General features: G+C 35.9%; 1 protein-coding gene across 2 annotated transcripts; it reads right to left on the bottom strand.

The window, feature by feature from the left end:
- Nucleotides 1–11,911: 11,911 nt before the first annotated feature.
- Nucleotides 11,912–14,738, bottom strand: LOC111057400. Of its 2 annotated transcripts, XM_039433152.1 has the most exons (3): nt 13,895–14,738; nt 13,353–13,525; nt 11,912–12,676 (listed from the first exon to the last, which is right to left on the bottom strand). In XM_039433152.1, the coding sequence occupies exons 1-3, from the start codon at nt 13,935–13,937 to the stop codon at nt 12,566–12,568; spliced, it is 327 nt and encodes a 108-aa protein (XP_039289086.1). In that variant the 5' UTR covers nt 13,938–14,738; the 3' UTR covers nt 11,912–12,565. The 2 variants fall into 2 exon arrangements, 1 of the variants encoding a protein (XP_039289086.1); XR_005571855.1 differs by lacking the exon at nt 13,353–13,525.
- Nucleotides 14,739–15,060: the final 322 nt, after the last annotated feature.

Below are 15,060 nucleotides of genomic sequence, written 5' to 3'. Positions count from 1 at the left end.
ACTTTTGTGATTTTCAAAAAGGTTGCATAAACTGGACCCCTGGGTAAAATTACAAAAAATTAATTTAATTAACTACATTTAATGAGCTACATGAAACTTCTCACAAACGTTACACCTATATTTTTTGGGAGAGTGAAAACTTAGATTAAATTCAGTACAAAAAATGTGGTTGTACATTGACAGGTTCTATTTGATCCCCACATTGCTCCGTGTAGAGATCGTACATTTTAGATAAATTCAAATGAGACTCTAGATACTCTCTATTGCTGTTTGCACGGCAGTAGTGAGATTCTACTTTGGGGAATGATCTGATATGGTTTCTTGCCGAGTCAGGGTCACCTATGGGTTTACGTTTACTGGCTTCATTCTTACCACGCATATCTGGTGCAGGCATAATTGTTTTCACATCTTTTGTATTATGTGCTGTGTAAATTGGTTTTTGGGAAATTGCCAGAGTGGTCAAGTAAAAAGTTTTACTCACACGGAATTTTTCTCCTTCTACATTGAAAAAATATTTATAGGAATAAATTCGTCTTGATCCGGTTTTTTCTGAATTACTATAGTCACTTCCTTCATCACTAGCTTCACTATCATGTCCTCTTCTCTTTGGCCTGGCAGTCATTGTACGTTCTGTCGTCGTAGAAATCAAAAAGTGTCTTTTTCAGAAGAAGAAGGTAATGAATAGTATGATGCAAAAATGTCATCTCTTTCATCCTGGGATACATTTTTGGCGCACTCAAACTTGCAATTAAAAACACAGTTTTTTACCGTTTTTATCACTTTTTTGGGTACTTCCTTCCCCCTCCGGATTGTGTAGTTGGAACCAGCTTGCCAGCTTGATGAGCTTTTCTTCTTTTATTGCACTTCCAGCTCCCAGGAGTTGGCATTCGTTTGCGAACATTTTTCTTTGGTGTCACCAATTCAACAGCTTGCATCCTGAAACAACAAAAAACAAAAACAAAAATTTACTATTGCACTGAAATGGAAACTATTTGGATATTAGTATTTTAATGTCATATGAGTGCGTTGTAGCTGAGTGAAATCATCTATAATTGAAACTAATTATTTTTCATAGAAGCCTGAAATTTGTTGGAGGGCATTAAATAAATAAATAAATAACCCGTTTATTGCTTTCTTGAACAATTACAAAAAATTTCAAAATCAAAAAAGAAACTAGTATCATAGTAGGCTGCAATACCATCTTGTATGATATATTGCACATAAATTAATATGAAATAATAAAATAATAGACTCAACTTCTTCAAGAAAATAATAAAAAAATTTCACTCGAATAACAGGAACTAGACCACATAATCCAGTATATTCCTGGTCAACTGGTCAACTGGTTCATGTTTCTTGTTGCTTCAGTTTGATTTTTTTTGGAAAAAGATCATCCCTGGAGTTGGTAGCATTGTGGCATGAAGTTTCTCTTGCTTAATCCAGAGTCTGAGCCCATGCTCGCTTAGAAGATCGCAGTAGTCATTCAATTGATGATGTGGCCGGATTTTTCATAATATTCACTGTAAACAATCCGGTTACCTATTCAATTACTTGTTTCAAAATTACATCATTAGACAGCAATTCCAATTAATATTCCTCAAACTAAGACTTTATCACAATGATTCATAATTAATATTTGAACAAGAATTTGCTAACTCACTCTACAATTTAGGGCCTTGGTGAATTTATCTGGTCAAACTATTCGAGCTATTTTCCATACTACATGCTTTTTAAAAGTTAAAATTATAAAGTTTAATCTTCTTTAATACCAAGTGGGACAATTAAATGGGATTTTTCACATGTTTTATAAATTTTCACGAAGACAAGTCTGTCAACCAGGATAGCTTTTAGAGAAAGTCTTTACTGTCGAATGGGGGAAAAATATTAGCGTAATTTTGAAACTGGAATTGAGATGAAATAATTATTTTAGAAATTGTTATTGCTCGGGGATTCGTCTTACTCCGTATACTTTCAACTGAATCAGCTAATTGAAGTTCAAATCAATGATAACGGGTGCGGCAAAGAGGAAGGACAGTTTTAAAATAGTAAATTTTCAATCAAAAACAAATTTATTGATGCAATCAGGTTTGCAAGGGAAGTACCCAGTACCATTGATTTGGACTCCAATTAGCTGATTTCTGTTTAAATTATACTGAGTGAGGCAACTTATAAAATATAAATCAGCCTAATTTATTTAAAAACTCTCAACAAATCATTTCTCTCAGACTGGATTCTGTTGCTTTCTTTAATAGCCAGCGTAAGATTCTTTAACTCATTCACCCTTTCTTCTTCCAACTTCAGTGCATCTCTTCGTTGCCTTTCCAAGCGTACCCGCCGTGTATTTTGGAATTTTGTTCTTTTTGGTTGCACATCATCTTCTTGAGACAAATTGTTGTGTGCTCTTTTATTAGGTGGTGATGAAGGTTGAGGGGGGAATTGCTGGGGTTGATGGTGTAAGGACTGTGAATGTTTTAGATGATGATGATGTAGTTGGGTGAGTCTGTCGGTCTATGGATGCAGCATGAGGGGAAGATAGAAAGGGTGATGTGGAAATTATTAAAGACCTATCCAGGTTGACAGACTTGTCCTCGTGAAAAATTTCTAGAAACATGTCAAAAAATTCCCACTTAATCGCACCTCGTCCTGTCTTGTTTTGATTGTCCATTATCTGTGTAAAAGTTGTTTTCAAATTCCGAAATTTGTTGTCGACCATGTCATGGGTCACCGAAGTGTGCCCAAGAGCATGGAATTCTCCGGCAATGTCCCTCCAAAGGTTATTTTTCTTCTGTTTCGGATCGCGAAACTGCGCTTTTCTTCTCTTATACCCATAGCCATAAGTTGTGTTGTGAAAGAAATAAAATAATAGAACCTATATAAGTTTAATATTTATTAATAATAATTAATATTATTTCACCCAAAAAACATTCAAGATCGTCATAGATTAAACATGGTAAATAAATTAGCGATAAGCTGTGTTGTAAAATAAATAGAACTCATATAGACCTATATGAGTTTAAGTTTAATATCTATTAATAATAATAAATATTATTTCACCCAAAAAACATTGGTCATAAGTTTTGTTGTAAAATAAGTAGAATAGTAGGACCTATATGAGTTTAAGTTTAATATTTATTAATAATAATTAATATTATTTGAAATAAAATAAAACAGTTTTATTTAATATTAAGATGTTATTAATGGTCACAGTCCATGTCTTACCATGGGTTTTAAAATAATAAAATAGGTCTAACAGACTATAGCCTCACTTAACCCCATTTATAGGCGTACATTGTTGTTAACCATAAAAAATAACATGATACTGAAAAACATAGAGATATTTTGTGTAGAGATAAAAAACAATGTACTACTTACTTGACTTTAAGTAATCATGTAATTCTCTGGTTCCAATAACATTATAATAGAGTCCATTCGATTCATAAAGAACTTCAAATTCATCCATGATGTTTGTTTACGTTCAGAAAGAACAGAAAAAGTAATCGGTGGAAAAAAGCGATGAACAGATCAGTGAACGAACCGGATGTGACGTAATTTTTTTTCCTGATGAGTTAGAACGATCAGTGCTTCGTTCAGAGCCACGTTCACTCACCGATCTCATCGTTGACTCACCGATTAGTGGCTTTGAACTCAACCATTGTTGCCAGATTCATTGAACAGATAAATCGTTCCATAGCTATGGATTCTATAAATGTTAAAAAATTCTAATATGTTTAAAACCCTGGATGAGTATGGTACAATTTTTGTACCTTATTGAGTACGGTGGGGTGCCAGTGCACCCCACAAGGACGAGAAGGAAAAATGTTTTTTGAAAAAGCAACTATTCAATTATTGATGTATTATAAACTTGAAAATAGTTTTTTATCAAGTTTATTTTTGATTCATACATTCCAAAATACTAAATAAGAAAATATTACATGATATGAGAAAACTTTATAAGAAAAAATATGGCATGAAAATTTTCAATACCTTCTTTGTTGTTAATTTGAAAATGATGAACTTAATTAGAGAATTACTTTGCACAGTTGGTGCTCTTGACAAACAGCTTTTGAACAGCTATGACAAAAAACTTTAGATTTTCTGTCCTTGCTCCTAGGGCAAAGGTGGCATCTTCCTTGAGCTCCGGGGTTCTGAGCCTGCACAACAGCGGTCTGGTTGGTTTGCTGTGATCTTCCCAGCTGATCTTCCAATGCTGCTTTGATGTTCCGTGGTAGTGTCCTCAGCTGTACTCTTTTTTCCATCCATGGAATCATTAGTTTTTCTCCTAATGATAGAAGAAAATTATCACGTTGGATTGAGAACTTTCCTTGTGATGTCACATTGTAGCGGAGAATGATGAATCCATTCAAGCATGCACTGTTGAGCATGCCATAAAACATACACATTAGCCATCATTGGGTTTTACGACTGCAGCTGTATGTGTGAGACATTTGATCGAATGTATCTACACCACCTTTTGTAGAGTTGTAATACTCAATAATCTCTGGGATGCCACTTTCCTCATCTACATTTGTTCCTGTGTGCATGGTTGACAGGAGAAGAACATCCTTTCCTTTCTTTGGAACATAGGAAACAATTGTCATTTCGTTATCAAAAGCAAACATACTTGTTTTTCTTTCCTCCTTTTCACATCTAATAGCTGAGGTGGTATTTGAGGTTTGTTCTTGCGGAGAGTTCCTACCATTGTCAGTTTGTATTCGATCAGTAGCTTCTTGAAGAGAGGAACACTTGAGAACCAGTTGTCAACAGTTATATTCCGGTGAGTTCCATGTCCTGGTTTTGAAAGCTCCTCTACAAAAAAGTCTGCCAGAGGTTTACCATTGGATTTCATACTTTCCCCAGTGTATGGTATCGCAGTCAGCATGCATCCTGTGGATGAATCACACATCATAACTATTTTGAGGCCGTACTTTGCCGGTTTATTGGGGATATACATACAGAAACGACATCTCCCTCTAAATGCTAATAATTGTTCATCAATTGTACAATTATCACCTGCACTGAAGTTCATAGTACAATTCTTCACAAATCTGTTCCAAATATCGCGAATAGGACTGAAAGAATCTTCTCTGATCCTTTCCTTTCTTGTGCTGCGATCTTCAAAACGTAAACAGTTTGTGAGGAAGCGAAAACGCCGCTGAGACATCACAGTTTGTGAGTTACGCAGACCTCTGAGTTTGTGTCATAGTAATTCAGTTGACACGTGATTGGAGTTATGAGCTCCCAAGTATATGTATAAGCCAAGAAGAGCCAGTAGTTCGTCCTTTTCCAGAACGCCTAAATTTGAGTAGCAAGCCCTTTGTCGCTCAATTTCAACATTTGTATGTGCAAGTACTGTCTCAATAATACTTTCATCCATGAATAGAAAAAAAGACTGAAGTTCATTACATACATTTCTTCCATCAGAAATTGGTGCTGGTAACTTCACCTTCCCTGAATAGTCTGGGATTATGTTGCGTTGCTGAGTACGTCCAGCCCTAGATGCTGCTTTACTTGACCATGGATGACCATTTCTTCCTTTCAGTCTGGTTGTTGTGGGAAAACATAAAAATCGAGTGTTCAATGCTGGTGAATTGTCAGTGATTTCCTCAGATTCTGTAGGTATGTCTTGAATATTTTTCCGTCTTTTTGAAACGGTTTGTCCATCACTTTCCACTGGTTGAATTTGATGTTCAGATGAGGATTCATCTTCTGCACTATTTACATCAGCTTCTACATCATCACAAAAAAGTTCATCTTCTTCATCACTAATAACTTGTCCATCTTCAAAATCTTCATCAAGCACTGCTCTTATTTCATCCTCAGTGAGCTTTTCAGACATATTATTATGTAATAGAGTTTATAATACTTATTAAAGTATTTGTTAAAAGAGAAATAATACCAAAAATAAAATAAAAAAACAATATTCACTCACACAAATACGGAAATAGCTCAATTTGAGAAAAATAATCTGATTAAAAATAATCACAGAATGAGTAAGGTGGGGTTCAACTGCACCCCAAGGTCAATGTACTGGAGAAACAACAATGCACAGCCGATGCTCCACTGACTCACTACTAAGCCTCTATGAAATCTAACAAAGTCATGGAATGTCAGCCATGACAGTGCAACCAACTTCGAAATATGGGAAACCAAAATTTCCCTGGGGTGCTCCTGCACCCCACAGTACTCATCCAGGGTTAAGAAACCAATAAAAATTTATTGAATACAGGAAGTTATTGAATCAATAGCTATAGCTTTGTTTATTGAACGAAATAGTGCCAAAATGGCCTTCATCTTCAATCCATCCTAGAGGGACTTTAAAGTTTTCACCTCCCTCAAACCGGTGATTTGAATAGAATTATTATTATATTCTTCTCCCACTGCATCCCATGCCATGTTCTTATCTTTTATCGAATATTTATCTGTTTTTTATTCTCTATTACAATTTTGTACTTTAGGCAGATTTCTACTAATTGATCTTTTTCGACCTCTGCAAAATTCTTGCCGTGGTCTCGTTTCTCTGCTACTATTTATTGTGTTTTTTTTTTCAATGGAAAGATTGTCCTTGCTTTTCAGTAACTAATTTTCAATAACTGAGAAGTCACAATGCGCAAACTATTTTGCAGATTACTGTCAGTCATGCGATTCCTTGATTTTGACTTCACAATTTTCATTCTTGAAAACAATTGTTCACACAAGTAAGTGCTACCGAACATTGACATGATATTTAGAGCATGTTGACGGATGGCAGGATAATCCGACTTTGTGACATATTTAGAATAAAATTCATGGAGTCCAGCACTGTCAAACTTTTCCTTTAGTGTTGAGTTGCACTGCAAGTCAATAAGTTCCATCTGCATAGGTGGCGGGGAATCATCAACAACTGCAGTGAATGGACTTGAAAAGAGATTAATAAATTTTTCTTGCTCCTTGAGTCACGGAGACGTTCTTCAAATTGTCCTTTAAGTTCAGCTATTGCGGTACTATATCTTCCGATGCTTGTTGGATGTACAGTTGATAGCTTAGGAAAGTGAGATAGATTGCATTAATTCAACTGACTTTCCCAAAGTCTGTTTACTCTTTCAAAAGCTTGGATGTATTGAACAAGTGTCGTTATTAGATTGTTTTTCCCCTGAAGGCAGGTGTTAAGATCATTGAGCTGACCAGTCATATCAGTCAAAAAAGCAAAGTCGCTTAACCATTGAGGATCCTTCAATTCAGGTACTTCCTTGCCTTTTTGTGCCAAAAATTTAGTATGTGATCTTTCAGATGAAAAAATCTCTCCATCATTTTCCCACGTGATAGCCAGCGTACGTCAGTGAAATACAATACGTCCCCATATTCTGCATCCAATTCCTCTATAATATAGAGGGAGAGGATATTATTAAAATGAAAAAATACTTGGGAATAATATTAAAATTAAACATTCTTTTTTGCTCTTTTGGTACATTTTTACCTAAAGAATCTACACTCAAACAACTCCTTTTATAGTATTTAGACCACCAAGAACTGAAATTCAAAAAGTCTTCACTCTCCATTTTGACTACAGTCAACTTCTCATTTTTTTGAAGCATTGACTATAGCTTCAATTATTTCATCAAAAGTGTAGTACCTTTCTACTTTGCGGAGTTTTCTTTTGATAACTCCAAAATCCCTATCATTCGGCATGAAAGTGTGGCATGGCCTCTCTGGAGAGAGTAAAGAGTCACTTTCTTAAAACGCTTGATTTCGGTCAATGCCATTACAAATCGAATAAGAGTATTGTTCTTATTTTGACCAAAACAATTATCTCCAAAAATGTAGAGATTTTCAACTTTACTGTTAATTACATTGTCAATGTACCACTTCACCATTGTACAAACATCATTAGAGCCTTTCCCACCGTTTCCTTCATGGTACACAAAAGCTGTATTTTTTTGTGTGCTGAAATCATGTATTCCAAAAACATTAACAGTAAGCTGCCGAAAGTAGTAGATGTCTTGGACTGGAATGCATGGTAAAGAAACATTAGCTATGAAGTCAATGGATATTCAGACTGTTTTTGGATCATCATTACAAATTTGAGTTATTGATACCACCTTCCAGTTGCGACTGGTGTAAATATAGTTTGGAAGTTGCAGATACCAACCCTAACTTTCATAGTAAATAAGAATGCAATAAAGTGTACAAAAAGTACATTTATTTGTACAGTTATTCAGGTATTGCATTTGCAGTTTGACATTTTCCCCTTTCATCTTTGGCAGTTTTATTTTGTTGTAATAGATGGGAAAGCCTTTCCAGTTGATTTTTTGAGTAGGCCTAGTTGTAGGTCTGAATAAATGATTTCTTACAAACTCTGGTACGTACCCCATTCAGTTGAATAAAATACTTAACATTAAAAGCCTTTGGTTTTGACTTTTCACCATCAGATCTTGGCCGCTTTCTTGCAATTGGCTCCAACTCCATCAGCGACTGGATGAAGATATCTTGTTCGGTATTTGAGTTTGAGTTTGGAGATGATTGAAGTTATCCAGCATGTTGTCTTCTGTGAAACCCTTTAAGCAGTTATAGCGGAATCTGAAGCATAACAAAATAAAAAAATATATTAGTAGGTCTAGTATTCCAATTGATAGTAGGAATGTGCCTATTCATTGATCCAAAAATTAACTAAATTATTAACTAAATTTGGGGATAGGAATATTGTAGCCGTGGGTTGGGTTAAAGGTTCAATAAGATTTACTTTGAATAAAATGACTCAATAAATTTGCCAAAGCCTATTACTGACCAAAGCTTTACTTCTTTATACATATTATTATTATTATTATGACTGAAAAAACATCATGTTTCAGCCTTCTAGGCTACTGATTATAAAATTTTAGATTTTTTCCAAAAATTACGCCCAGGCCTATCCACTTGTATTCTATGTTCTAATAAAACATTCTTGTTCTAAAATATGTTATTGTATAGAGTATAATGATAACTTACCCGCAATTTGTCGAGCCAGGTTGCTTTGCTTTTGTATTTCGTCCAGCCCAGTTATTATAAATTAATTTCGCCTTCCCACCGCCTCCATCCACCTCGCGGGCCCCTGGGGACGGCGCCACCCAGCTACAGGAGGCACTGTGACAGGGTCGTCGATCGGCTGCCCACTGGCTCTAGGGCGGTAATTGCTTGTCTACCTGCAGAATGGTTAGCCTCTTTGTTATTAGAAGTAATCCACTTGTAAAAATTGCGCGGCTGAAACTCTGGTTCTGTCAAATTCCTCCTTGATTGGATAGTTGTATTTGATCCTTTGCTACATGTTTGCTGCAGTATAAATTGAAATTTACTTGATACTTGTAGTTATCCCACTGGAAACGCTGCTGCGTCGTGGTCGTCACTCTGTAGATACTCTTCTACCGAGTAGTATGGATTCAAGAATAGTGTATACCATCCTTGGTATGGATTGGCTGACAGATAGCTCTTGAATGCTCTCTTGAATCTGTCCTCTCTCTCTATGCTTCTAATGCTAGCCGGAACTTTGTTGTATATTTTTGAGCTGAGGAATAATTCCTAATAACTGAATTAGGATTTTTTACTCCATCACATTCAGTAAATGCATAACAATAGCTTGAATTATCATTAAACACATGAATATTAAAGCAATATAGCCAGAACATCCTTTTATAAAACTGATTGTTCACATTCAGTTTTGGGATTGGATTATTCTTGGAGTAATCGAATTCAATAGTGAGTACTTTTGAGTTTTCCATCTGGCTTTAAGCAATGTAATCATCACGGTTTTCCTCCTAATTGCCTTCCTCTGATGTAAATCAAGCAAGGGTTTGCAAGGATCATTTGGATCACTTTTCAAATTATTTTTACATTCAGTACAAAAGTCACAAACATCGGTTTTTTTCTTTTGTACAGCATAAGAAAATTTAGTTTTATAATAGTGTTATAGTATGTTTTATATGTCATTTTTAAATTCACATTAGTTTTCAATTTATGGAAGTCCTTGAACAAATCATATAGTGTTTTAATGTTTAGCATGCAGTTGCCAAAGTATAACAAGCTACTTTTAGCCTTACAATAATGACTTTCATCATGTGGGATTGATTTCAGATGTTCACCCATTAGCAAAATAACATTTTCAGGAACATTACGTGGTCTACTTTGATGAGAACCACGCTTTTCTTTAAAAGAACTATTGGACAGGAGTTTAGCTTGTATCATACGTAATCGTTTCTCTGAAATTTGGAACAAATATAGTAAAAACTTTCTACAAGTAAAAACTTTCTGAGACCCAAGTGCCTGATACTAGTCACTACAGAATATAGTACTCGAGACCTGGAATTTTTGTGGATATTTAGGAATTAAGACCGAAGTGCCTAATAATAGTCACTTACAAAAACTAGCCTTGAGACCTGACAGTTTTTTTGGCGTATTTCTATGATTAAGTGGTATGAAGTGTCTACCCACATGTTACTTATGATGGAAAAAATATTCAAAAAAATATCTAATATTTTCCAATGCATTTTTTCGATGTTCTAATACTAGGCACTTCGGTCTCATTTAATAGAGAAAGACTAGATTTTCTCAAGAATATTATTTATTAATCAAAATGTTACTTTCTATTATTTCACATATTATTGATATCGACATGTTATGTAAATGTTACATGATTTACTTTGTGTGGTACTTCATAAAGCAATTTCTTCCATCAACAAGGCATAGATATACTTTACAATGAGTACAATAAACTGTTGACTTTTTTGTACATTTGGGAAAAGCACATCTTTTTTGGTATTTTTTCGTTACATCTGGAAGATGGAGTGCACCTTGAGTCCTTTTTTCCAAAGATGGATCGAGAGATTTCCTCCGATCTAAAAACTGTAACTCTTCTGCCAGTTGCTCTTCTCCGTCATCTTCTTCATTGTCACTCTGACTCTGGATACAGTTTTTTCCTATCAAAAACTTCCCATACTCCAATTTGAAGGTTCGAAACTGTGGTATGTTCTTAGCTGGAGTACCCATCTCTTGTTTCACTTGTCTCATTTGGAGCCAAGCATTACTAATGCATAAATCAAAAAGGTGCATGATGAACCTGTGAGTCCACTTCTTAAGGCCTCGCCACACCAAGCTCGCCAGTACCGCCGAGGTAGTACCGCTGGTGGTAGTTTTCTCGGCTGAGCACGCCACACCGAAAAACGTCCGCTAGCGGTAGTCTCAGAGTAGTGAGTCTAGTAGCGCATGCGCACTCTGTGCGCATGCGCTACCTCTTCGAATCGCCTGCCATGTATTCAGGTTGAGCGCGCCACACTGAGCTCGCTTTGTCCGCCGTACTACCTCTCAGCGAACTTTTGTTGAATCGCCTAGCAGGCGGTCGTAGGTGGTAGTACGCCGTACTACCGCCGCGGTAGCGAACTCGGTGTGGCGCGATCAACCTGAATACATGGCTAGCGATTTTTAAAACTTCGCTACCGCCGCGGTAGCGAGCTTGGTGTGGCGTGCCCTTTAGTTCTGGCTCTGCAGGGGCAGTAGGATAGCATCCTGTCAGCTAAATCAACCCCTCCCATTTTCTGGTTATATGAGTGAATTACTCGGGGTTGGCTGATGCTTACATATTTTCTTTCTCTTTTTGACCACCTCTCCACCGTACACAATGGTTCTACTGACTCATTTGTAGATAGCATAGCGACTGGATTGTTATCTAACCATTTTGTTATTCCTACACGTCCATCCGGTCTCACAGAAACGACTGAGGATCCCCTGCTCTCACTTTTCTTGAATGCTTTGTCATCGGGAACATTAGCTTCTGGAGGAATCCTACTTTTCATTAATGTTCCACTGCAACGAATTCCACGTTTCAAAAGTTCATCTGCTAGTCTTATAGTAGTAAAGTACCTATCAATATACAGTACATGTCCAGGAACTAAGGTTTGAGATAAAGCACAGCACATTCACATTGCCAGAAATCTTTGGTGAGATCTTTATGGAAAGTATTTCCTCCTTGATAAACTATGAAATCACATATGATTCCATTTGGGTTTGCTAGCACGAAAATCTTAATTCCGAGAGGATTCGGCTTATTTGGAATGTATTGTTTGAGATTGCATGTACCAGTAAATGGAACCATCATTTCATCAACGCAAAGTTCCTGATTTTTATTTTGTTTCTGACAACCTTGCAAAACTCTATCAATAAGAGGTCTCAACTTCCACAGCCTATCATTTGTTCTTTGTTCTTTAGAAATATCATCATCATATACGATTTTAATGTTGCTTCTTAGTTGAAAAAATCTATCTCTCACCATTGCATCTGCTATAACAGAAACTCGCCATTGCTTTTCCCAAAACATTCTGATTTTTGGCATCTGTATTGTCGCCATAACAAAATTAATTCCTAGCCAAGTTTTGAATTCTCTTAAGGTTAAATTCAAAAGTGTTCCTTTTCGTTGTAAGAAACTTTGGTTACTTTTTTCCACAATAGTCTATAAAAACTCATCATCAAAATATTGAGAGACATATTTGTCATAATCCCAATCATTACAGTTCTGTACAATGTAAGCAGGTTGGTGTAGGCTGATAGTTTCAGGAGAAAATTTACCTCATGTCCATTGAGAATTTACCGGTTTTTCCTTTTTCAACTTTTTGTTCTTTGACATACCAGGCTGCTCTTCTGTACTGCTCGTGCTCTTCCTTTTTTGCTTCTTAAATGCCTGCAACAATTACAAAGAGCATAAGTTTTCTAAATCTGTTCCTTGTCCAACTTATGTGTTAGTTTGTTAAATTATGTGCTACAGTTCATTTGTAAGCATACATATTTTTTTTAATGAAAATGTTAACAAAAGAACAAGATAATTATTATTAAACGAAAATCCAAATTAAATGCTGTAATTCACCCCGAAGACTTCTGCTACTGCAAATATTAACAACAGGGTAAACAGCTAGATGGAAATTCGATGAGCGCTACTATTCAAAAATTATTTGTCAGACCGGGAATCGAACCCAGTACCTCCTAATCTCCGGTCAGGTATGCTTACCCTTACACCAAACTGACAATCTCTGGATAGCAGCGCTCACTTTATTCGAAGCCATAGCAGCCAGCCAGTCTACAGATGGAAATTACTGAGATATTGCAATTATTCAATTTGCAAAAATATATTTGCAGTAGCAGAAGTCTTCGGGATGAATTACAGCATTTAATTTGGATTTTCGTTTAATAATAATTATTAATTCATTAGCAATTGAATAATTGCAATATCTCAGTAATTTCCATCTGTGGAAAAGAACAAGACGCATTTATGTTATGATTGCATGGAGAAGCTCCAGTCTGAACAATTTAGAGAATAGTGAGAATGACAATAATATTCGTAGTATCAATAGTAACTGTACCTCTTCTGACTCTGGAACATAATCGGGGTCAATATCCGTATTGTCACTCCAATTTCCATCGATTTCTCTGGAAACTTGGTTAGCAAAATGCTCTTTTTCATCGTCGTCATCTATTTCTTCAAGATCTGATTGATCAAGCTCTTGCAGGATACAACTCAGTTTTCTTGGTGTCACTGAAAAAATCATAACAAATAAAAATTAGTGAACATAATATTTATAGTACCTACATTTGTGTCCTGCAAAACTCGGACTCTGATAACCTAAACCAGATAACCTGGACTTTTCAGTAACCTGGTCACTATTTAGTCCGGGTTTGAGGGACTCTACTGTAATTGAGTCCGAAGTGTTTAGTATTAGGCACTATTAAAAACAAGAGTTATGGCACTGAGTCCGAAGTGCCTAATACTAGGTACGGTACTCAATTTTTACACTAATCTCTACATTTTATTTTCTATTATAAATCAATACAATCCAAGCTCTAACATCAGTAGACAATATATAACCAAATAATTTATCATTTGAATAGTTTTAAATGTACTTACAATTCAATATTGGCGAAGAAGCTTCCCTGTCACCTGACGCCATGATGTCAACGTGGCTGTGTCTCCTATTGAAAGTGCTCTAGTGGCGATGGAGCAAACTAGAACGGTAAAGTAGATGGCCAGCTATGCAGTGGTGCTACCTAGTGCTTGCTTTTGCAAACATTAAGTGTGATACTGAATTTTGAAGTTGACTGACTAATACTAGGCACTTCGGTCATACTTCTAGTTTGATAACGAAAAAGGTCAGGTCTCAAGCCTGACCTTCCCAATGTACTAGTATTAGTCACTTCGGTCTCTAATCGAACAGAATCATATGGAGCTTCAGGTCTCAGGAGGTTAAGTGCCCCAACAAAAATTGAATAATTCCACGAATGTTCTCTTGGTTTTTTTACGTTTTCAACAGTTCTTTTTTTAGGACCATAACACTTTTCAATAGAACGAGCCAAATAGGCATCTTGAAGGCTTTTTGATTGACCGGAATAAAAAGCATCAAATGCTTCGACTTAGTTTTCAAATGGTACTTTCTCGTAACATTTACTGTTACAACAGTTCTCTACGACAGTTACAACCTTGAAATTATAACAGTAAAGATATTTCATTTATATTGTAAAAATATGCAGTAATGTATCATAATAATAATAATAATTCAAAATGTACTTCCACTATAATATTGCCTATCTACTAAATATTTCTACTTTGCAGAGTTGCATTCATTTCTTTTTCTCCAAAGCTTGGATATGTTTTGAGAAACAACTCAAACAGATGAACTTTTTACAAGCATTGCAAATCGTTTTTACAAGTATTACATTTTTTGGGGCATATTGCCGACCATGAATTCTAGAGGCTTCCGAGTAGCATAAGGCGCATCTTCTCTTTATCCGTCTGTTACGGGTGTCCCTATCCTGAGTCTCCTCCAAGAAGTGTTCGGGGATGGGATCGATTGGCCTACTTTTGCTTGGAGGAGTGTCATATTTTTTCTGAATAGGCTACCTAGAATATTCATGATCAATCGCTCCCTGAAATCTATTATTTGTACCTTTCTTTGAGTAAGTTTATTGAATATAATCCAGGAATTTACAACAGCAGTGTTCAATAAAATCTCGAAAGCCATTTTGTGATACCATTTTATTGTTCTTCTCAGAGGGCTGAAGTAACTTGCCATTTGA

This window comes from Nilaparvata lugens, chromosome 7 (assembly GCF_014356525.2).
Source record: "Nilaparvata lugens isolate BPH chromosome 7, ASM1435652v1, whole genome shotgun sequence".
NCBI lineage: Eukaryota > Metazoa > Arthropoda > Insecta > Hemiptera > Delphacidae > Nilaparvata > Nilaparvata lugens.
Note: the sequence above shows the minus strand (reverse complement) of the source record. Positions and strands in the feature narration are given on the sequence as shown.

Excerpts from the sequence above, each read along its gene's own strand:
- LOC111057400 (XM_039433152.1), bottom strand. The coding sequence starts at position 13,937 with ATGGCGTCAGGTGACAGGGAAGCTTCTTCGCCAATATTGAATT. Across the intron at positions 13,526-13,894 it reads TTCTTCGCCAATATTGAATT|TGACACCAAGAAAACTGAGT; the intron begins GTAAGTACATTT and ends TGATTTTTTCAG. Across the intron at positions 12,677-13,352 it reads ATGTTCCAGAGTCAGAAGAG|GCATTTAAGAAGCAAAAAAG; the intron begins GTACAGTTACTA and ends TAATTGTTGCAG.